General features: G+C 36.0%; 1 protein-coding gene and 1 pseudogene across 2 annotated transcripts; one reads left to right on the top strand and one right to left on the bottom strand.

The window, feature by feature from the left end:
• Positions 1-445: 445 nt before the first annotated feature.
• On the bottom strand, positions 446-4543 carry LOC113280263 (annotated as a pseudogene).
• A 1707-nt stretch (positions 4544-6250) lies between these two features.
• On the top strand, positions 6251-10661 carry LOC113283880. 2 transcript variants are annotated; one of them, XM_026533262.1, is made up of 7 exons: positions 6251-6615; positions 8534-8868; positions 8998-9215; positions 9296-9329; positions 9415-9483; positions 9562-9618; positions 10198-10661. In XM_026533262.1, exons 1-7 carry the CDS (start codon positions 6364-6366, stop codon positions 10529-10531), a joined length of 1299 nt encoding a protein of 432 aa, XP_026389047.1. In that variant the 5' UTR covers positions 6251-6363; the 3' UTR covers positions 10532-10661. The 2 variants fall into 2 exon arrangements, with proteins under 2 accessions (XP_026389047.1, XP_026389046.1); XM_026533261.1 differs by having other exon boundaries at positions 8525-8868.
• Positions 10662-23871: the final 13210 nt, after the last annotated feature.

Below are 23871 nucleotides of genomic sequence, written 5' to 3'. Positions count from 1 at the left end.
CAGTTGGATGTATTGCGTCCCAAAATACATATTTGCTCGGGTCCGTGCACGATAATATGCTTTCTGCTCTACATAAAGATGCAAACTCATAGGCACCTGTTGCATAACATCCTTCGTGCGCGTTCTCAAATCCTACCCTAGGGAGGCACCCACCATGCAAATATATATAAAAAAAACAGTTAGCCCAATGTAAACAACCAATCATTTGTAAGATTGTAGTTGACAAATGGAGAATGAGATATTAAAAAGTAAAATTCACCGTATAAATCAGGATTTTGAATAATATCAAGGACAAGATTATATATGTCCACATGAATTAATATGATTCTATCGAGTTACTTATCTAAATTTTGAACCAAAATTTGTAACGTATCATTAAAGTCCTTACAATCTTCATTGGCATCTTGTTTGCACGTTCTTTCTACGAAATTAATTAAAGTCCTTCCTATGGTAGGCAACCGCCAGGAGGAATTCCTGATAATAGTATTTTTCTCGCCCCCAATCCATAAAGGTCAGTAAGGAATGTTTTTGCGATGCCTATGAGAAAGTTTGTGTATTCATCAACCATGAATTGGATCGATCGTCCTGGCACAAAGTAGTAATTCTCTAAGAAATCATTAGTTCCTACACTCACCATATACAAGGATTCTCTTATTGTCTCTATCACCTTATCCTGACCAACAAAGGCTATTAACTTGTCCTGGTAATCTTTGAAGTATTCTAGTTCTTTTGATAGAGGTATACACCCTGCGCATAAAATTTGATATAGTTAAGTATATGTATAACAAGAATAGTTTCTTTCCAAGAAGATCAACTTACAAACACATTAGACTTAGCGGCATCATAACCAGTTCCAACTGAAGCAAAGGTAACTCCGGAAGCAAAATCTTGTATTTCATAAGCCGGATCCAAATATGTTGGTATTAATCTTTTAATCCCTAGTATCTCCGACAGGAAATCAGTAGTTAACCGACTGTTGTATCAGTTACATCGTATATATGAAATTTCCATTAACCTTCCATCACAGATGCTAACCTCTGCATTAGATTATGATCCGCTGAGAATAATCCAGTGGGAGAGTATGAACTAGTTACAGCGCAGTATGTCACCTGGTACACGTCGATTGCGAAGCCTGTAATTGAGAGATACCACATGCACATCTATGGGTTTAATTTCCCAGAGTTATCACGCCTGGCTCATAATTTAAATATCGTTCCTAGCCAACCGCCTCCAAAACATCCATACTTTATGACTTATCCCGCTACATGTGAAAGTTCTTCATCATCTTCGTCAAATATGTCCGAAATTCGTTGGGAGATGTCAAGTATTACTTCACAAGATGAGCCAACCACAATCCCCCATTGTTTCCCAAGCTATGAAACGTGATTATCCTTACTACAACGTGTTTTTCAGTAACGAAGAGTTGAAGAGACAACTTAACGATATGTATCGGCTGAATCGGAAAATGGAGGCTACACACTTGGGTGCGTGTCGGAAATGGAAGACGGAGACAATGTTTGAATTGATTCCAACTGTAAATGATGATGAGCTTTCACAGTCTTCCGATTCTACCAGGAGCAACAAATCATGGCACAAGAGTGATAATGCAGTGGTGGGAGAAACACAAGTACGACACAGTACTTACACCACAAGTACGGTACAGTACTTCACCACAAATTTTGCATGTATCTCAACCTCAAGTAATTCAGCCAGATCCTAGGCGCATTTCATCTTCATTCTCTCCCTACAATCCAAATGATTTTTGTTACATTGTTATACCACCACCACAATAACAAACATCTTATATGCTTGGAATACCAAGTGATTTCCAATCGCCTAGTGTTCTTCAACCAGTTTTTTCCCTTTATGGAAATTTAGAAAATATATTGACAAGTGGGGATATGCCAGGCCTTGGAGAATGGCTGAATCCAGGCCCCGGAGATAACAACTAGTGATGTTAGAGAGATTGCAATTTTAATTCTGCTACATTTGTAATTCTAGTTTTAATCAATTAAAAATACGACAGCTTGGTTAAATGAAATTACGTATGTTTAAATTAAGCGTTTTACTTTAGCTTCACTGAATTACATATATTTATAAAATTAAGAGTTTTACATTAGCTTCACTGATGAGAAGTACTAGATGGAATAACAACTACAAAGAAGGGGTTGAAATTGTTCAACTCCTTAAGGATTTCGAAATATTTTTCGATACGAAAAGCCCCATTTTTCCATATTCGCCATTCAGCCAAAGATCTTGTTACCATCTCAGCATTTGTTTCACCTCTCAGTCTATACAGATTGTCTTGCATAGTTAAAGCTACAAACTCGCTTACTTCTTTCTTAATTATACGAAAACGATTTTCTATTTCGCATATAGCGCGACGAATCGGATTACGGGTGTTACTGCAGAGCCCGTCGTGAATAACCGCCCAGAAATTCACCCATGGATAGTTTTCTGAAGCAAGTTGAGTAAATAAAAAATTATAGTTTCTGCAAATTGATTCATCTTATTCTTCAGTATACGGAGCTCGCCGAACTAATAAGGGCCAAGACATCTTCTTTCGACAAATTTGTTGAACTGAAGAATTGAAGAATCTTTTTTAAATTAGGAGAAGAAGAGTAAACAAGACTAGAGGTGTAGAATGTGTGAATTTGGAATTGAAATGGGGAGTATTTCTAGAACTCAAAATTCTAGCCGTTGGATGACAAGAGTTTTCAGTCGTCCAGAATTAGTCGTTGGCGGTTTTGGATCACACGCTGGAGGATTCACCTCAGACGCTGGCGTGTGAAGGAAAAACTGGCGGTTTTGGATCACACGCCGGCGTGTTTGATATAACTGCCCGGTTTTCCATCAAGCGCTCGTCTGTTCTACTGTGCCTCACTCAACAAACCAACAATTCTGTTGGTTTTCCCATCCGTTTTTCATGTTTGTTGAGTCCATAATGGAAGTAAAATGAACAAACTTCATATTCGCTTAGTTCATAGGAACTTCTCTTAGGCATTTATACTCCGTGGTACTATTGTAAACCAAAATTGTTAATACTAGTGGGCCTAGTATCTGTAAATATAAATACCTACGCAATTGGAGTTGTATATCACAATCTTCTTAATCAATAATACTTCATCTATTAGAGAACCAAAATCGAGTCTTTACACCTGTAATTTATAACCAATACCGATGGTAATTTTCTTTGGAGCTTGTTGCAGTATGTGCGAACATAAGCTGTGATATTGTAGATAACCTACAACCGAGACGCAGTTATATTCAACAGTTTATTGGTCCAAATGCGATACATCTTCTCAGTTGGATGTATTGCGTCCCAAAGTACATATTTGCTCCGGTACGTGCACGATAACATACTTCCAGCTCGACATAAAGATGCAAACTCATATGTTCCTGTTGGCTGTTGCACAGAATCCTTCATGCGCGTTCTCGAATCCTACCCCCACGCAAGCACCCAACATCCATACATATAAGAAAAACAGTTGGCCCAATGTAAATAACTAGTCATTTGTAAAACATTGTAGTTAACAAGTGGAGAATGAGATATTAAAAAGAAGCATTCACCGTATAATTCAGGATTGTGAATAATATCGAGGACACATGATAATATATGTCAACGTAAATTAATATGATTCCACCGAGTTCCTTATTTAAATTCCGCACTAAATTTTGCAACTTATCATTAAAGTCTTTACAAGCTTCGTTTGCATCTTCTTTGCACGTTCTTTCCACGAAATTATTTACAGTCCTTGCTATAGGTAGGCAACCGGCAGGAGGAATTCCTGATAATAGTATTTTTCTCGCCCCCAATCCATAAAGAATGTTCTTGCGATGCCCATGAGAAAGTTTGCGTACTCATCCACCGTGAATTGGATCGATCTTCCTGGCACAAAGTAGTAATTCTCTAAGAAATCATCAGTCCCTACACTCACCATATATAAGGATTCTCTTATCGTCTCCATCGCCTTATCCTGACCAGCAAAGGCACTTAACTTCTTCATATACTCTTTGAAGTATTCTAGTTCTTTTGATAGAGGTATCACACCCCGCGCATAAAATTTGATATAATTAAGTATATGTATAACAAGCATATTTTCTTTCGAATGAGATCAACTTACAAACACATTAGACGTAGCGGCATCATAACCACTTCCAGCTGAAGGAAAAGTAACTCCGGAAGCAAAATCTTGTATATCATAAGCCGGGTCCAAATATGCTGGTATTGATCTTTAATCCCTAGCATCTCCGACAGGAAATCGGTAACCAACCGACCATTACAAAAACGTCCAGTGGGTTTTCCACCTTCAAAATCCTGTCCATACGGTGGAAAATTAGCTCTTACCATGGTGGGGATTTGGTTGGTATTACCCGCATCAACTGAGTCTCCAAATAAATACATGCAGGAAACTTTTTTGCCTCAACGATCTCAACTACGAACAAAGGATGCATGTGAAGAACACACAGTAGGAGACTGCATCGACCCATCGCCTAACTAGAAGATAAAGAAATGATTTTAAATACATGCAGTGGCATTCATTTTGGCTTCCTATATAGGAAAAATCGGAAATACCAATTGACATCCCCACTTGCAAAAACATAAATTCTTGTGTACTAATACCTATGATTAGTAAGGAATTTATACCAAGACCTCGTATTGTTGGCCTAATACTAGGCTTTTCATGGCAGTGGCATTGAGTTGTGATAAGAAATCATGGTACGAATTGGATACAGTTGTGACAACTAACGAACTTATGTCCTCCAACCCCCACATGAACCAAATTAACACCAAAGTAAAAATAAGAACGATTTTTTAGGAATGATAGTTTTTTTTTTTTCGAGGGACCATGGTTTTATTAGGCCATCTTCCCTATAATTATAAGGGACGTCCTAAAATATTGAAATGACTAACTTACCTTTAATCTAATTTAATTTAAAACCACCTAATAACCATCTGTGTATATATATAACCACCATCTTCTCCCACCACCACCGCCGATTACCACCACCTCCTCCAATTATCACCACCACCAACCACCGATTACCACCACCACCTCCTGCCACCACCACTTCCGATTACCACCACCACCAACCATCACCACCTCTATATATATATAGCTTAATTTAAATCATTAACAAAGATATTCTCACAAACCCATTACTTGTCATTCATTTTTGGTTGAAAAATGAGAAGTAATCATCAAAATGAGTTGAAAATGGAAGTTGCAGAGAGGTTTAATGGAGGGGTTTTTTTTTCCATAGAAAGGTTCTGTTACGTCGCCAAAAAAAAATCTCATCCGAACTTTTAGTTCGGTTACGTCGCAAAGCATTCGGTTTCGTCGCAAAAAGTTCGGTTATCACGAATAAATTCCAAAGTAACTGAACATGTGTTAATTCCATATATGCATTTGCAAGTGCAGTTCGGTTGGATCGCAAAAATTGTTATGTTTTTACTATAACCGAACTGTACCCTCGATACGAAAAAACAAAACTGTTGAAACTTCGTAACCGAACTCTACCTAATTCGCCAAGAAATAAATTTTGTAGTAACCGAACGTTTGCCTAATTGCATATATGCATATATAAGCTCAGTTTGGTTGATTCGCAGAATATGTTGAAGTTTTCGAACCAACCGAACTTCTAACACTAGGTTACTTTTAACTTGCAGTTCGGTTGGGAACTTAATTGCGTTAAAATTTGCGAACCAAATGAACATACCTCTGTAAATCTTATTACTAAAGTTCGGCTACCTGCGTGTTTGAAGAAAGAAACCGAACTCTGTGTTTGGTTATATGTTCTTGACAATTATTAACCGAACTACGTGTTCGGTTACCTGTTCTTCACACTTGGTAACCGAACTACCTGAACCTAACAGGAAATTTTTATAAAAATTTACAGTTTTATAAATATTTGGACCAATTCAACCAATCTTATCTAAGTTTGAAGCATACGTGGATACCCAAATACTCTTCCACCGGTTGTGGTTGGTAAAATCCATCATTTTCAAACTTAGTGAATTGGAAGAAAAAAATTATTTTCCATGTTTTTCTTCTTCATCTTCTCTAACTTTACTCTCTCAATAATTCTACTTCTTTAGCTTAATTATTTCACTAATCATTATCCAAAATTAATCAGGAGGGTAATTTAGATATTAATAGAAATATCTAGATAAGGGGTGACCTAGATTTACTTATAATATCTTACCCAAAATAAAACAATGGTCAAAAAAAAAAAAAAAAGTGGTGCCCAAAAAATTTTCTCTTCAAAATTGGAGTTGGAAAAACCAATACCTAAATTCTCTTCTCAAATCAAACCCCCGTAACCCGTGGATGGAGATTTCTTCTGTTGCTGCAAATTAGAATGGCGAGAATCATCAAAAAAGCTGCTTCATCTTTAACCCCGGTATTACTGGCGTATACGAGGAGGACTCCTTGTAGAAATTACAGCTCTTCATCCATCTTCAGCAATCCGCAATTGAAGAACAACATAAGCCGTAGTTTAATTTATAGACAAGATCGGCCTCTAAATCTTCAGTTGTTCTCTTCTCACGCTGAGAATAATAAGGGACCGTCCAGTTCCGATAAAATCATAGCTGAAGATCTTCTTCACAAGGTATGTTCTTTCTTCTAATTAATTCTATCAATTGATGTTTAGGGTCCAACAAACACACATGATTTGAACATCTCTAGACTCTATTAATTCCAATTTTGCCACTACTGTTTTCAATTTATTTGTCCATCCTTCTTACCCAACGTAACAGCCTTAGATGTACTTCATTCTTTAATAACATCTAGTTTGATTTATCTAAGATACTCCGTGATGTACTGTGGTCCTAGTGTTAAGCTGTTCTGTGAAAGAATTTGTGATTAAGTGGAACAGATGCTGAAAGATGTAAGAATAGAAATCTTAGATCAAATCAAAGACGCTCTCTATGTAGTTGGCATAATGTTTTTCTCCATAATATAAAAAATGTCAGGGACAAACCGAAAATGCTTCCCACCCCAGAATCTTCCCCCAACTTTCCCCAAGACTCATACAAGTGCCCTCTATTTTCTCGAGGAGTGCGAACGCAAAGCAAAACCTAAGGTGTGGATGATGCCACCTACTAGAAAGAAAATTTGGGGGTGTCAAGCAATTCAGGTGAAATCTGTATAGCACGGACACTAGGATTTTGGGGCAGTGTCCGCGTCAGATGTTTGGATGTGCTCGCCAGAATACATGCGTGAGCCACAAACAATTCTAGTATAAATCTGCTCAAATAATACCCAAATTTTTGGTATGTAAGTTAGAGGGCAGATCCACTCACATTGTTATTCTCACGTTATCTCACACTTTAGACGCCACTATTTTTAGTTGAGTGCATTCTGAAATATCAAACCTATCTACTAATCTTAATTTCATCTATTGATAATTGGTTGATTTCTAGCTGATGCTTTTCGATGTTGTAAATGGTGGTGTTGTACTTCTTGGAATTTGCTCATTTTTGTAGGAATGTAGAGCTTTGTAAAAGAAGTATACCCCAAAAATATTAGCTTCAAGCACGTTATCATTTAAGTTTTTTTAAAATAAAAAAATGGCGTCCAGAATGTGAGATGTTGTCTGAATAATAATGTCAGTGGATCCGCCCACGTTTACTACATTAGTACTTTTGCTTTTATACTTACTTATTCACGAAATAATTTATCATCAACAATTTATTTCTTGAGATATCCCATTCATAAAGTTTTCTATAGGTTAGGCGGGGCCATAACCCCTACAGTAAGAAATCTGCTGAATTTAAGAAACTACACAATTCAATTGATCCTGACCATACTTTATCTTCCTCTCAGTATGATTGGTCATGGCTGTCCTTTGTCTTCCACAGTTAGATTAATCATGGCCATCCCTTGTCTTGACATAGATTAAATCGATCATGATTGTCTTTTGTGTTTTTCGATTGATGCTGGCTATCCTTAGTCCTTACGTAGATTAATGCATCTTCTTTGTATAATACAGGTTTTAGTGGAAATATTGTTGATTTCTTAACATGTCTCCATCTTAGTTTAATGAGAAATTAGCCTGTCTACGTGTCCATTTCTCGTGTCTGCTTTACAGTGGACAATACGAATACGTCACTAATTAACACAAAAAATAGGATTCATTAAAACATTTACTTTTTTCTGACGTTTAGAGTCATAACATAGGTATAAATATGAAGGTAGAACTTGAGATACAAATAACAAATTTACCGTTTTAAATTCCTTTTCGCCAAGTATATTTGCATCTGCATGTGCTTATGCCCAATAACAATCAATATTGACTATACATTTTTTTTTATTCTAAAAAGTTCACTAGTTAAGGTGAGTATCTGCCAGTGCATGTGGCCTACACCAGTAGATGTGAACCTCCACTTATATCACCTCAAATAGAGTTAAAGTGAGTGTTGAACACCACGAACTGCTTTGTAATAGTTATTAAGCAGTAATCAAGATTTGTATTTAGCAGGAGATTATGAAGTGCGATGTCTTTATGCGTTTGTTAGGTTGTGCAGACACCAAGTGATTTTCCCTTCAAAATTGAAGATAAACCTGGAAGGCAAACCGTAATATTGACTAGAGAATACCGGGGTGATGATATCAAAGTCATAGTTCACATGCCTGCAGGTTGTTCCTCTACTGTCGAAGAAAGAGGTGATGAATACAAGGATACTGTAAGTGATCCACAATCCAGCATTCGCCTAGTTGTATCTCGTACGAATCATTTCTGGACTACTTTGGAGTACGGTGTCATTGCTTATCCAGATGACTTTTCGATAGACAGTTTCTGTATCAAGTACGCAAATGCTCCAGATGAAGAAAATATCTATTACAGAGGACCTGCCTACGCGTAAGTACTAGAATTATTGATTGCTAGGTTTGATGTTATATATGTACTCCGATTACTATCAGTTATTGCATTCCCTATATCTTCTAGCATTATTGGTCTCTTATTGTGCATCTTTTGTATTTCTTCAAGGAAACTGGATAAGAACTTGCAGAAAGAATTCCACAGGCGTTTGAAGATCTTAGGGATTATACCGAGCACCACCAGATTCTTACATGAGTACATGGCTAACAGGGACATGTGCTCGTCAGATTCAGCCAATTCGCCTCCTCCTACTGATCAATCTACTCCCGAATCCATTGAAACAACAATCATTAATGATGAAGGGATTCCTGTCCACTATGTAGTTGGTAATACTATTTAATGTTCCGATTTTGGAACGAGTATATATGTGTTTTGAATCTTACTAAATTTATTATGGTTTATGTAGAAGTGTATAGACAAAGAGGACATCCACTTGTCAGGTACATAATATTATCAACTCATAGAGTCTAAAACACTACTGCTCTTGTTATGAATTGGTGTTTTCTTGGTTTTTGTTAATGGCAGTGCTGACGATATCCGCAACAGTGGAAAGAATCCCAAAGACTTCATCTGGATTCCTTATCCACATACTCGGTAGGTATTAGTTATTTTTATTGGTATCATTATTGTTGTTATTGAGTCAACTAAATTATTTTGTTTTTGTGCCAACAGTAGTGAGAAGCTATTGTGGATTGAAGTTCCTAGCGAAGGTTTCTTTGCTTCCGAAAGGTATACTATTGTTTTCACTCACATTTACTATGTTTTCTATCCTAGTTGGCCAGATGAATACTATTAGTGATACTATGGTGGTTAGTTTATTAGGCCTTGTTTGGTAAAACTTACGATTACCTATTTATGGTTATCTATAACCATAAATTGATAAATGATTTTGATAAATTTTTAAAATAAATTTTTCCAAATACTTTTTTTCAAATAATTGATTATCTTAGAATGAATATCTCAAAAAAGAGATGAAAGAAAAATGATCTAGGATTTTTTTTAGTCCTATGTTGTTGTTTCTTGTCTCTCTCTCTTGATAGTTTAAAGAAAATAAAAAAGAAAATTTTCAATTTGAATTCTTTAGAAAAAATTATTGATTATAATAAATTTTCAAAACAACTTTTTTTTGTTTATGGAAATAATGGATTTTTTCAATTACGATTAAAATAAGCAATTATTATAATGGTTACCAAATGCATACCATTATAATCTGCATAATAGATTATGAGCTGACAGTTCATTAAAATAATGGTTTCCAAACAGCCCCTAAGAATACAAATTAACTAGTTTGTTCTCTATTCATGGCAGTGAACTTCAAGAAGACACTGAACTTGACATTGCTATTGGGCGTGAGGAAGATTTATTGTTCCTTGATGGTGAAGATGACAATCCTTATAGATGTTTACCTCCCAAAGATGCTTGGGATCCCCCTGTTTTCTCAGAAGAGATGGATAAGATATTGTATCCTGATCTGAAACATATGAAAGATGTGCCTGATTATGAGAAGGCTCGGGAAAAATGCAGAGTTGCCCTAAAAGCACACCATGATGAGATGGATAAGATAATGTATCCTAATGGACGTCCGCCTGTTGTTGAAATGAGTGATTTAGAACTTGAACATTATCAAGTATGGGATATGTAAATTAGAACTCGAACATTATAAGAAATCTCTTCAAGCTTTGATCTCTCAGTATGAAGGATCTTTCTCAAATATTAGCTCTCCAGATCCAAATGATGATTTATCTGATAATGAACATGTCAATTTTGAAGTTTCCCCATCTCCAAACTCTCATACTCCATTTATTGGGAATGTTTCAGAGCAAAACCATTCTAAAAGGTTCAAGACAACTGATCCAAGCACTGATGGCCAGGTAGTTCCTTCTCTTTTATCATCTCAAAACTTTGATTTTTTTAATTCCTCTGATTTGAATTACTCCCGTCCCTAATTAGATGAGCTATTTGGTTTTTAGTTTTGTCCAATAATAGATGAGCTATTTCACTAATCAAGGGGATATTTCTAAAACTATCCTTTTAATTGATTATTGTTACTATATGAAATATGACACAGGCTGTGGTATTGGTATTATTTTGTGCATACTCAAATATGACATTTCTATGAAGGTGTGAATGCCTCATAAGAGTTATTAGTCTCCAGATATATAAGATAGGAAACTCCGAGAAAAGGTATCGGTACAAGGTTCAGTAAATATTTGTTGCTGCTGGTGCTAGTGGCCTAGTAGATAAAAAAGAAAGTCCCCCCTTTGTATTAACAAACCCAGAAAAGAACGTGCTTGCAAGGATTTTCAATTTAAAAACAAGTATAACACACACTTGGCCTCTTGGTGAATTTATTTTGGATTTTTTTTTTATAATTGGTGAAGAGTTTGGTGCTAGCGAATTTCGAACTAAGGTTACCGTTATTATCATCCAATAACTTTACCACAGTAGTATAACACACACTTGGCCTCTTGGTGAATTGATTCTGAATTTTTATTACATTTTTTTATTATCGGTAAAGAGTTTGGTGTTAGCGAGAGTTTTGAACTCAGGTAACCAGTATCATCACCCAACGACTTTACCACGGTATTATGATGACACTGGCTGAATTGATTCCAGAATTATCGGCACTAATCATGTATTCTTTGCGATTACGACTTTTGACTTATATTATATGATCATGGTTAATTTATGAACCCTTGCACAAATGGAAAAAATTATACATAGATAGGCTATGAAATTAGATAGACTGATAGACAGGTGGAAAAATTTATATAAAATATATACTTCTAAGAGTCCCAGCACCTTCAACAGTTGATATTTCTGAGATGCCTTATAATTCTTGGAGTCATTAAATTGGAGACCTGGTATACGGAAATCCATTTCTTCAGGTGAGGAAGCAGGTCCACCATTTTGAAAATCCTGCGAGATTGGAGCATGTGGTGATCTTGCAGGCACTTGATTACCTTCCAGCAAGTATGGGTTAAACTTGTTAAGCACCCTCAGAATGGTCAAACAAGTTTCATGCTGGAAAATCGGTTTGTGGGATCTTTGTCACTCTTCCTGACATGTTCGTTCCACATATGGTTCACAATTCACCATTTTTTTGTTGCGCCACATATATGATCGAAGTTATGTATTCACTAGCAGCCGCTGAAATTGTGTGAAAACGATGAGGCAGGCCTTCGGCATCACGATTATTGATGTTACCGGTTTCTTCACAGAATTTTTGTAAAATATTTCCATAAAAAGTATTATTTTCTTGATAAATACCATTTATTTGCTTTAATGTAAATAATATATAATTCCTACAAATTGATTCATCTTCATCCATCGTATAGTTGACACCAAGAATTCTAACGTTTCTTGGTTGTGATTGTTGTGTTTCTTGTTGTGTTTGTTGTTGTGATCGTTGGGATGAGGATGCCAAATTTGTTAGTTATGGAATTTATAGAGATTTTTTCTGATAGAGATTGAGTTGATATGAGTAGGTGTGTTTAAAATGAAGGAAAAGTGAGTATTGAGATGGTATGAAACTATAAAATTTTGAGGTAGGATGAAGAAGATGTGAGTTATAAGTTTGAAGATGTGGTGAATTTATAGGGAAAAGAAAGGAATAACAGTCGTTGGATGACGAGATTGGTAAGTATCCGTTGGCGGATTTGGATCATACGTTGGTGGATTAAACTGCCGATTTTGGATCACATGCCAACGGTTGTAGATCACACGTGCGCCAGCGTGTTTGGTATAGTCGCGCGGTTTTTCATTAAGCGTGCGTTTGGTATACTGACGCTCTCAACAAATCCTCAATTTTGTTGGTTTGTCCATCAATTTTTCATGTTTGTTGAGTTCATATTGGGAGAAAAACTAACTTCAAGTTTGTTGAGTCCATGTGAACTGCTCTTACCGGACGTATCTATTGATCGTGAAAATTGGCAAATTTTTTACGATAAATATTCTAGTAAAAATAGCCACCCTGAAATAATGCCGGCAAAAAATACCTACAACTAGTAATTGATTATTGGTGAAATCCTATTAAAAATAATTGTATATAAAAAATTATTGATAAAGATTAATTTAGACCCTATCGAAAATGTGAAAATTTAAATCTTATCTAAACTATTAGTTAACAAGCTAAGAGCCAACATCGAATCGTACTGCTACATTAAGTTAACATGTTGTCGTGCTAGCCTACCAGCGAATCTAAGATACTTTCACACACAAAATTGTGCATAACTTCGCTAGAGTACCTGTTAGAAAAAGATTACATATGTTAATTTTTATTTTTATACCTAACTAATAAGTTCCTCGGTAGGAAAGTGGGTCATCTTTTGTACCATTTTTAAGGGCTGCCGAAGAAGGCTTGGGACTACATAAATACCAAGTAGGACATTTTGAAGTAATTTTGAAAACTCATCATCCACCTATTTTAGCTATCATTAACTGATTGTATTAATTATTCGATTAGTTTAGTTATAACCAATTTATGTTTTAATTTTTTTCCATAAAAAAGATTTATATATTTTTTTTGGCGGTGATTAAATGCAGTCTTAGTTTTGACCATTTACAATCCACAACTACGGAACAAAATACGTAGTAACCTTAGTGGCGTGGGTGATAAATTTCATTGTTGCATTTCTTTATTGATAACTGGCTTTCTTCATCTGTTCGTCGTTCTTCTCCACCTTTTGTTTTTTTTTCGTTAAGGTTGCCGATCAACGATTGCTTTTCTGGAATAAGTCTGCAAATCTTCCTTCATCTACTTCAAACTACAAAAATTAACTTCATTTAAAGGGAAACGATAAAATAAAAAACCCAAACCCTAACCTAATTCATTTCAATTTTTGTTGCGGTCGTAATAACATTAATATATTTTGAATATATGAGCGATTCTTTTCTTTGATTCTACAAGAATCATATTATATAATCTCATTTATTTGTTGTGGATACCTATGTGACTATGTGGAAAGCATTTTTTTCTAATCACTGACTGGATACGAGATTAATTATCGACCCATAAGTTCATTATGAACCATCAACATGGACGTGAAATCAAAATATTATGACAGCAGAACATGGACGTGAAACCAAAATAGTACGACGGCATAAGAATAGGATGATGATGAAGAAGGTAAATTCTCAATAAGGGATATACACCATAGCGTAAGGTTTTTCAATTAGACTTAGTGGAAGTGTGGGTGAGGCCGTGGTTCCATAAAGGAAGTTGGAAATACCACTTGGTTCGATCAATCCTCACCTAGAAAGGAAGTAGGTGAGGAAGGCACAACTTATTTATATCATCAGAAATCATCTCATATAATTGTCTCGGAATATGTCCATGAATCAAACTGGAGGACGCTCCGAAGTTTAATGATTCCAGTAAACAATGACATCCCAAGTGGATTATGAGAATGTGCAGGAGTCAATGGAAAGATCGTGCGAGCATATTGATGATTAATTTCATGTACACTTTCTTAAGTAAATAGAGAAATATGAGATCGAACCATGCTACTTGTTGCTTAATGTCAACGAATAGCATATTTGGCCTATACAATCCAGGTAGAACTTGGTTCTTTGACAAATATACAGGTATTTGGTGTGGTAGTGCTAACCAACCAAGTGTAAAGCCTATTGTACATACATGATTAATTTTTCATAAATAATAATGAGAAGAAAGAAGTCTTAAAGTATAAAGACTCGTCTTTCGCGAGGTTTCTCACAAAGCCATGGAATTGTTTTGTGATGAACTTCATAGTGTTCAGCAACTCGTTTAGCTTGGTAATCTCAAAAGGACTTGAAATGCAGCATGTGTATGTGGTTGTTACGTATCTCTGAAAGAATCAAGAGACAGAAGATATTTTCAAAAGTACTTGATAACCTTTTGTTACCCAAATCAAGTGAATCTGAACCACAAATTTCGTTTACAGTTAGATAGAACGCTCACTTATAGATAGAAACAATCAGGCAGATGTGGTATACCCGTCTAAGTGGCTATTTGATTTGGAGGGGATAGAAAAGTAAGTTATTTTTCCTTGCGTATTCACAAGAAAGTTCTTTATTTTGAATTGTACCTATATATGTCGATGGTACAGACACAATGGGTGCTCTTATATAATAAGAGACCTTAAAATCTATTTGCAATCCGAATTTGAGATGAAAAATCTGGGGAAAGCTTGACCGAATACTGAGCTTGTGGTATATTATTCCACCAGTTTGCATATGTCTAAAGTTTTCAGGCAATTTAATAAAGACATGCATCCTGATAACACTCTCATGATTAGTCGAGGTTCAAACGTAAATAAGTGACCATTTTGTCTAAAGGAAGATGACGAAGATGTGTTGGGGATGAAATTCCCGTACCTATGTACAATATACGCGTTGTTGTACTTAGTATAGTAATATACTCGATTAAATTTTACATCCTCATGGAACTTGTTAGCTAGATATAGCTCAGCGCTAACGCAGCTTCATTGGAATGGTGTAGTGAATGTAATCATGTACCTGAAAGTAACCATTTGCATAAAGTTTTCTTATCCCTGCAAATACGTAAAAAGGAATGCTAACGAAAGTGCAATCCAAAGATTGTTGATTATGAAAGAACAATAATCTCTTCTCCAACGAAATTAATCATGGGAAATGTGGTAGATTATTTTTTAAGTCATTACCGATATTCAGTTTCGAAAAGTACATGACTAAAGGAATCTTCTGAAACAACTCTGAAAGTAATTAGGGGTAGATGCTGACATCAGGGGAAGGATCTAAGGATATGATGTCGGCATATTTTACTTCGAAATTGAAGTTGTGTTGTACTCTTTTTCCCTTCGATCGAGAATAGTTTTTTTCAAAAAGGGTTTTGCTACTCGATAAGGTTTTTAGCGAGACAACACTAAAAACATCAAGTATGTTAAACGTTGAAGACATAAAGATCGCGTTGATATTACTGAAAATATCTGGATCAAATAAATGAAACGCGATAGTCTGTTAAGCAACGTAACTTCCAGAATCAACAACAGAGCCTTATAAACATTCAAGTCACCAAAGTAAAGTGTGATAAACTCCTTTCGACTGCATTAGACTAATGAAAATTTTCTGACATCATAGGGAGCATCTAATAGTATGCTGAACTATTTTACTTCACCGAGGTTGCTTTTTCCCACAGGTTTTTTTTACTCGGAAAGGTTTTTAATGAGACAATAATAAACATCGGGAATCTAATTTCCCAACTAAGGCTATTGTATTTCCCATGAGGATTTTCTTCCTTAGGAGTTGTGAAGCAGCTAATTAACTTCAATGAAGCAAAGTGATCATCTGCAAAAGATCACCTTTACTTGCATCTGTCACGTTGTACTCTTTCCCTTTCTTCAAATTTTTGTCCCACTGAGTTTTCCTGTCAAGATTTTAATGAGGCAACGTATACGCATCCAACTATGTTCTAAGTTTACTTAATGTTGTACTCTTTTTCTTTAGTTCAGGTTTTGTCCCTCTTGGTTTCTCCTGATAAAGTTTTAACGAGGCAATTAACTTAGACTTGTCGGTCTTTGAAGATCGTGTTGCATGTGATGAACTACATGTAAAGTACGAGACAACATGTGTAGAGTTTTACCAAGGTTTTATCCCACTGGGTTTTTCCTTGTCAAATTTTTAATGGGGCAATTGATTTCGGCACAAGTCATCAAGAAGAGGACGACATTTGAAGACTTACATTCGAAGCACTATACGTGAAGCACTACAAACGGAATTTTATTGGACCACACAAGGGGGGTGTTATAGGGCCTAAGGTCCATGGGTGTGCGTCCCAACTAAAAGCTTAAGGATTTCTCTTTACGTGTATATAAAGGATACTTTACCTATGTAATATACGCTAATCAATAGAATAAATTTTTCCGGTCCAAGCGCTATTATTTTATAGGGGCTATACTGTATGTGTCTATGGGTTAGCCATTTTCTCAAACTTATAAAAGTCCGAATTTTTCTAGTTTTATAATGTGAAAACTACAGACAGACCCATTTTACAGATTCTTCCCACAGTGAAACCCACGCTCAAAAAAACACAAGCGCGTACCCATTTTCTACGACAAAATATCTGCCAAACCCATAATTCCCGAAATTATGTTTCAGTCTTTTTTCTTCTTCTTCTACGATTCGTATCTCCCTACTGCTTTCGTCCCAATTCTTCATTGGAGCTTCAATTCACAAGTAAATATCAACATCTTCGTATTTGGAGGTTGAAATGGGATCTAAGCATCATTTTGAGCTTTTGCAGTTGAAATGATATGGAGACATCAAGGATTGATTAAAGCAGCGATGACGAGAATGGATCTGTGGTGTTTGGGTTTTGAATTTCAAGTCAATTGCTTCAATTCTCTCAATAACAACGATTGAATTTGGAATTGATTGGTTGTGGATTGATTGCAAGTGGTATAATTTGGGCTCTGTTGATTGAAGAACTGGTGTTGTTCGACTATTCGATTTAGGGTTTCTGCCATCGATTCATGGTTGTATACGAGAAGTTTATGCAACATATTTTGGGGGGTTTTGAAGTTAACTGAAATGGGTTCTGTATTGAGTTGTTGGATGAATGAGATGGATCTGTTGGGGTTCATTATGGTGCTCGATTGAGAGAGAAATTATGAAGGTAGTGGTGGTGTTTGCAGGTAAAATTGGTGTTGATTTCCGTCAAGTATTCTCTGGATATAGACAGAGTTTGGCGGAGTTTTGGTTATGCCGGAAAACCAGCTGAAATAGATGCCACTGCTGCTGTCAATTGGGGTTTTGTTGTGGCCTGAAATTGGAGGTTTGTAATTGAAAAATCAACAGTACCTGGCAGAAACTAAAATGGGGAATTCTGGTTTTGAAATGAAATTGGGGGTCTTTGGTTAATTGAATCGATTCCGTGGAGATGGGTTCTTACCTATTTTTGTTCTTGATTAAACGATGGTTGTCGGGAAGAATTGCAGACACAAATGGAGAAGGACTCGAGCTTCAAAGCCAAGTAATGGTTACAGGGTGGCAGTAAAGATGCAAGTAATGCAGCTGCAAGTAAAGGAATGTGCTAATGCTATTACAGGGAATGTGAGCTGTGGTTGAACCAAGGAAGCGGAGACTGGAAAGAGAAGAAGTGGAAGAAGGTTTTGCTGGTAATGAGATTCAATTGCAATTTATGATTTTTCAGTCACGCTTTTGATCAAATTGCAATTTACTTGGATAGAACTTGAACTCAATTGTAAATAGTGGAATTTGTTTTACATTAGGAAAGTATTTTACATTCGTATAGTTGATCGAAAAATATGTTATTCAGCTATGGAATTGATTGCATAACCTATTATGCATCTACAAAATTTATTGCATAAATTGTTATGCAGTCCAGAAAAAGGTTACATAACACGTTATGCATCATCTTTTTAGTCATTATTGAAACCAACGAAAACAAAGACTGCATAACTTGTCATACACCTAGAATAATATCTGCATAACATGTTATGCAGTCGTGAAAAGTGATGCATAACTTGTTATGCATCCGAAAATATGGATGTATAATACATTATGCATCGAGAAAATTGTTGCACAATCTTTTATGCATCGAGAAAATTGTTGCACAACCTGTTATGCATCCGAAAATATGGTTGCATAATGCATTATGCATCAATTTTTTATGTACGTACTAAAATCAACCAAAACAACGGCTACATAACTTGTTGTAGATGCATAATTTGTTATGCAATCGAGAAAATGGTTGCAGAATTCGTTATGCAATCGAGAAAATGGTTGCATAATTCGTTATGCGTCTGCAGAATGTGTTATGCATCTTTTTTGGTGGCTGCATAATGGTTATGTATCAAGTTTTCCAAAAAAATTCCTAAAATGATGATCACCTACGATTTTTTTGTGACAAACAAAAATTTGATATTCTTGTTTGTACTCGTTGCATAGCTCTCTTAAAAATATTTCCAACGATATAAAATTTGTAAAATTCCAAGGCGCGGATTTTTAGATATGTTATATCCAAGTTGCGTTGCCAATTATACTCCTGAAAAATTAGGTTGCATAACGAGTTATGCCTGAAAAAAATAGTATGCATAGAGAGTTATGTACTGATTCTTAATAATTTCAGATAATTTTAGGTGTCACAGTATCTAAAATTAATTGTGGGCCTGACAATGAGACTATTATTTATTTTGGGTCTCCCCCTAAGTTTCCCTTTTATAATTGGGATTTTTTTGCAAATTAGTTTAGAACGATTTTTTAGGGACCATCCTTTTTTTGAGGGGACCATTGTTTTATAAGGACATATACCCTATACTTATAAGGGGTGTCTTAAAGTGTAGACATTACTAATTTTCCCCTAACCCTAATTGAGATTATAACTAAACTAATAACTATCAAAATATAAATTTAACCTAATCTAATCTATTAACAAAAAAATCAAAATCAGTTTCACCCTGCCCTACCCTAGCCGCACAAACAGTTTTTTGTAGAGAAAAAAAATTCTTCTTCTTCGTTTCAAACTCGTCTTCATTGATTAATCGTCGATTCATAAAATTTTCATCGTCGATTATTCAATCAACTATATAAATGGTTCGTCGAAAGCAAACCAAAAGACTCACAGGAACAGGTCCACCATTAGGACATCTAGCTAATCAACCAAATGAAATTGAGGAAGAACTTGAACCGGAAGGTGAACAATTGATTCGGCGTAACAGTCACAAGAACAACCCCGAGTCTGCCATGGGACCGATTCGCAGGTATTTCTTGACAAACCTATTACTTTTAATTTGATTTTCATCGATTCAATTGATTAGAAATCATCAAAATAGGGTTCAAATGGAAGTTACAGTGTAGAGTTCGGTTAGAACGTGTTTTATTGTTGCCCTAGTTTCTTAACTGAACTCCGCTAAATGAAGAACACCAAGAACAGTTCGGTTCTATAGGATTTGAAACAAGGTTACCGAACTCATGAGTTCGGTTGTTTAGCAAAAATATATTGAGCTGCCATGTAACCGAACTCTTGCCATATTACCCAAAAAACAAAAAATTGCAATGTAACCGAACTGTTTTTTTTTTCCTATATGTTTAGTACCCATACAACCGAACGTTTTCTAATCTGTTCGGTTATTTCGTAAAAAAAATTGAAAATGTCATGTAACCGAACTCTAGCCATATTACCCAAAAATAATAAAATTTTCATATAACCGAACTGTTTTGTATTTCCCAAAATGTTTAGTACCCACATATACGAACTTTAGCAACTCTGTTCGGTTGTTTCGCATAAATTTTTAAAATTTCCATGTAACCGAACTTGACCCGTATTACAAAAAAAAGAATTTCCCATGTAACTGAACTGTTCTTTTTTTCCCTATATGTTTAGTACCCATACAACCGAACGTTTTCCAATCTGTTCGGTTATTTCGCAAAAAAAATTGAAAATGTCATGTAACCAAACTCTAGCCATATTACCCAAAAAAAATAAATTTTCCGTATAACCGAACTGTTTTGTATTTCCCAAAATGTTTAGTACCCACATAACCGAACTCTAGCAAATCTGTTCGGTTGTTTCGCATAAATATTTAAAATTTCCATGTAACCTAACTTGACCCGTATTACAAAAAAAAAAGAATTTCCCATGTAACCGAACTGTTCTTTTTTCCCCTATATGTTTAATATCTATACAACCGAACATTTTCCACCCTGTTCGGTTATTTCGCAAAAACTTTTGAAACTGTCATGTAACCGAACTCTACCCTTATTTGAAAAGAAAAACAAATTTTCTGTGTAACCGAACTTTACTGTTTTTCCCTATATGTTTAGTTCTTTTTAAACCGAACTCTGTCCAATATGTTCGGTTTGATCGCAAAAACCCATGATAAACCGAACTCTTGGCTAGTTACATATATATATGGAGTTCGGTTTTCTCGCAAAAATATTTGAGTAACCGAACTCTACCCTGGAACACGATATTTATTCTTGAGTTGGTTTTTTCCCGTGAATTATTCCTTATTTCTTTTGTTTTTTTGTTTAGTGGCATAGGTAAGAAATCCAAACAACTATTACCGGAAGAGTTGATAACTCCCCCACCTCGAGGGAATGTACATTGTGGTGCCGGTAAGCGTGGAACCAAATATTTTAAGAATGGAGTTGGGTCATTACCGGGTGTTGTCATCCAAGACGATGTCAATAGAGATAATGTTGACAATGTGATACAACAAGTTAATCAAGAAATATTGGAAGACATGTGTAATCAAGAACATGATCAAGGAGGAGAAGAGGAACCAGCTGAAGTGATGGGTGGAAATGAGGATGATGGGGATGACAATGAAGAAGATAATGAAGATGGAGATAAGGATGGAGACGATGAAGATGAAGAAGCATAGGACGACTTGGGTGAAAAGGAAGTTGAACAGGAACAAGTCAAGAAAAAACATAGACAGGCGGCTAAAAAACCTTGTACTAGATATGCATACATTCCTGATGAAGATTTGTGTTTGACACCAAAGAACCCAACTTATGGTACTCCAAGAGATGGAGGTGAGATCTTGTTTGGCTACAAAAACTCATGGGATGCTAAGATCTATTCGACAAAGGTATTGAATCTTAACCATGAAGATTTCTCAATGATTTTATTATATTTTGACATATATTTAGAAAATGGGTGTGATGAGGTCTGATTGGCGGTATATGATTGTGTACTTTGGAACGCGATACAACACGCGCACCAAAAATTTGATGTTGTCATTGTTACTGCATTTGCCGAGAGGGCTTATCCAGAGACGGATACCTTTCATCTACCGTTTGGCGAGATGGCAATAACTCCGGATGATTGTTTTAGAATCACATGCCTACCAATTACGGGAACAAGTGTTCGAGAAGGCTATGACCCCTCAATGAGTTATGAAAGTCTTGAAAAGTTGGTCGAAAGGTGTCTAGGATGGAGCTCTACCAAAGAACAATGTGAGTTTAGAAGAGCTGCAAAAGATCCTAACGAAGGTGATGAGCATAATCCGTTTAACAAAGACCGCACATACAAGAAGATGTTGAAAAAGATCAAGATGACAACCTTGTTTGATGAGTTTAGTGGTACGACAATGTTGGTTCTTCAAGGAAAGTTGGTGATGACCGAGGAGAAGATTAAGCACCATGTGACTGCTTATTTGTTATATCAACTAGGAACCATTTTCTTCCCCGACACTTCAGGTCACGTGGTAAATGCCCACTACCTCCAGCTATTGGACCCCATTGATGAGGTAAACAACTATTGTTGGGGAATTGCGGTTCTTTCGTTCATTCAAGCGGAGCTCAGAAAAGCATCAAGAATTAGGAGTGTTTTCTTTGGAGGGTTATACACCCTTGTCCAGGTACGCCGTTATAAACCCTTCTCATTCCGAAAAAATTGAACTTTGTTTTTCATAAGTGAATGAATGTGTATTGTTACTAATCATACTGCGAATGTATTATTCGTGGGTTCTTCTCATAGGTTTGGGTGTACGACCACTTCCCTAAACTGAAATTGTCTCATGCTCACAATCTTTGGCCTTATGGGAAGCCTACAGCTGGTAAATATGAATTTTTGAACTCATAGGACAATAATAAGGAAGAGAAGGTGTTGAAGTTGAGGGAGAAATTGGATGATTTAACGGTTGAAGATGTAATTTTTCATCCATACACCCTTAATGAAGATGAAGAATAAGAAGATGTTGATGTTATTGATTTCTCACCCGTCGCGGGTTACAATGGACCGTTCTTTTATCCTGGCGGTTTTACAATGTACAACCCTCGAAGAGTATTGAGACAATTTCGTTGCATCCAAATTGTCCCAGAAGCGGAAAAGTTCAACTTCAAGGTGATGAAGCGGATGAGCAATGAATAGATGAGTTATTTCTTCTTCCGGACCTACCTTCTTTTGAGCCGCGTAGCCTTTCTCTTGAGCCAAAAACAACAATTGTTGCATTACTTGTCTATCATTCCATTCATTCCTTTTAATTGTCTCAATTGCATTGTAAATGGTGGACAAAGATGATACGTTATCCGGGTCATATTCCTTTAATAAGCGAAGCACAACGGAAGGTGGAATACTCATTTTCCTATATCTAGCAATTTTTTCCATTTCTTGAGGAATGAGCCTTGCGGCCATTGCATGTCCTTCAGATCTTCCAGACGAGAGTGGTTATGACTACCTACCACCTTATCCATAGCTAGAAACCATTTATTCGTTAATTTTCTCTTGCTAAATACTAGCTTGAACGGGAATTTAATTTTCTTTGAGCATGTTGTGTTCTTCCTCGTCGTCTTTCCCTTATACTCATAGCCCTTCCTCTTGTGACTAACATCGGGATCTCCACTTCTCTCACAAACCATTTCAAATCGAGTTTGGATTTCTTTTCCATTCAAAACCAAGACACACTTGACTCTCTTAGCATGTTCTCTAGATCAATTCTTCGCATCAATAGGTAAGTTGAATTCCAACTCATTAGCATAGAGATGAGATGTATCTTCGAACAACATATTAACAGGAGAAGGTTGATCATCCATTGGTATAGGTTCGGCTTCCATGTACAAGAAATGTAACAACATCAATGGGAATTACATTCGAGTTCGGTTACTTGTAAAATTTATTGCAATAACCGAACTCTGGGTTCGGTTCTTAAAGCAAAGTTGACATGTAACCGAACAGATAACAAATAAAAAGTTCGGTTACTTCAGATAATTTTGTGTTTGTTAAGTTCGGTTTCTTATGCTGTTGTGTCGAGTTTGCGAAACAACCGAACTTAATACACTTACTATACTCTTATATTATGTAAAGTTCGGTTGTCTAGGTCGTAAAAATGCATCTATGCGAAACAACCGAACTTTGTACACTAAGTTCATTCTTATTTGTACTTAAGTTCGGTTAGTTATCGGTTAATTCGTTGCGAACCAACCGAACTTTGTACACTAAGTTATATCTATTTTTTACGTAAAGTTCGGTTTGTTAATTTGTTGCAAACCAACCGA

The sequence above is a fragment of the Papaver somniferum genome, chromosome 5 (genome assembly GCF_003573695.1).
Source record: "Papaver somniferum cultivar HN1 chromosome 5, ASM357369v1, whole genome shotgun sequence".
Lineage (NCBI taxonomy): Eukaryota > Viridiplantae > Streptophyta > Magnoliopsida > Ranunculales > Papaveraceae > Papaver > Papaver somniferum.
The sequence above is the reverse complement of the archived record's forward strand: the minus strand, read 5'-3'. Positions and strand labels throughout refer to the sequence as shown.

Coding starts and splice junctions, on each gene's coding strand:
- LOC113283880 (XM_026533261.1), top strand. CDS start 6,364: ATGGCGAGAATCATCAAAAAAGCTGCTTCATCTTTAACCCCGGTATTA. Junction 9,216..9,295: donor TCCTGTCCACTATGTAGTTG/GTAATACTATTT, acceptor TGGTTTATGTAG/AAGTGTATAGACAAAGAGGA. Junction 9,484..9,561: donor ATTCCTTATCCACATACTCG/GTAGGTATTAGT, acceptor TTGTGCCAACAG/TAGTGAGAAGCTATTGTGGA.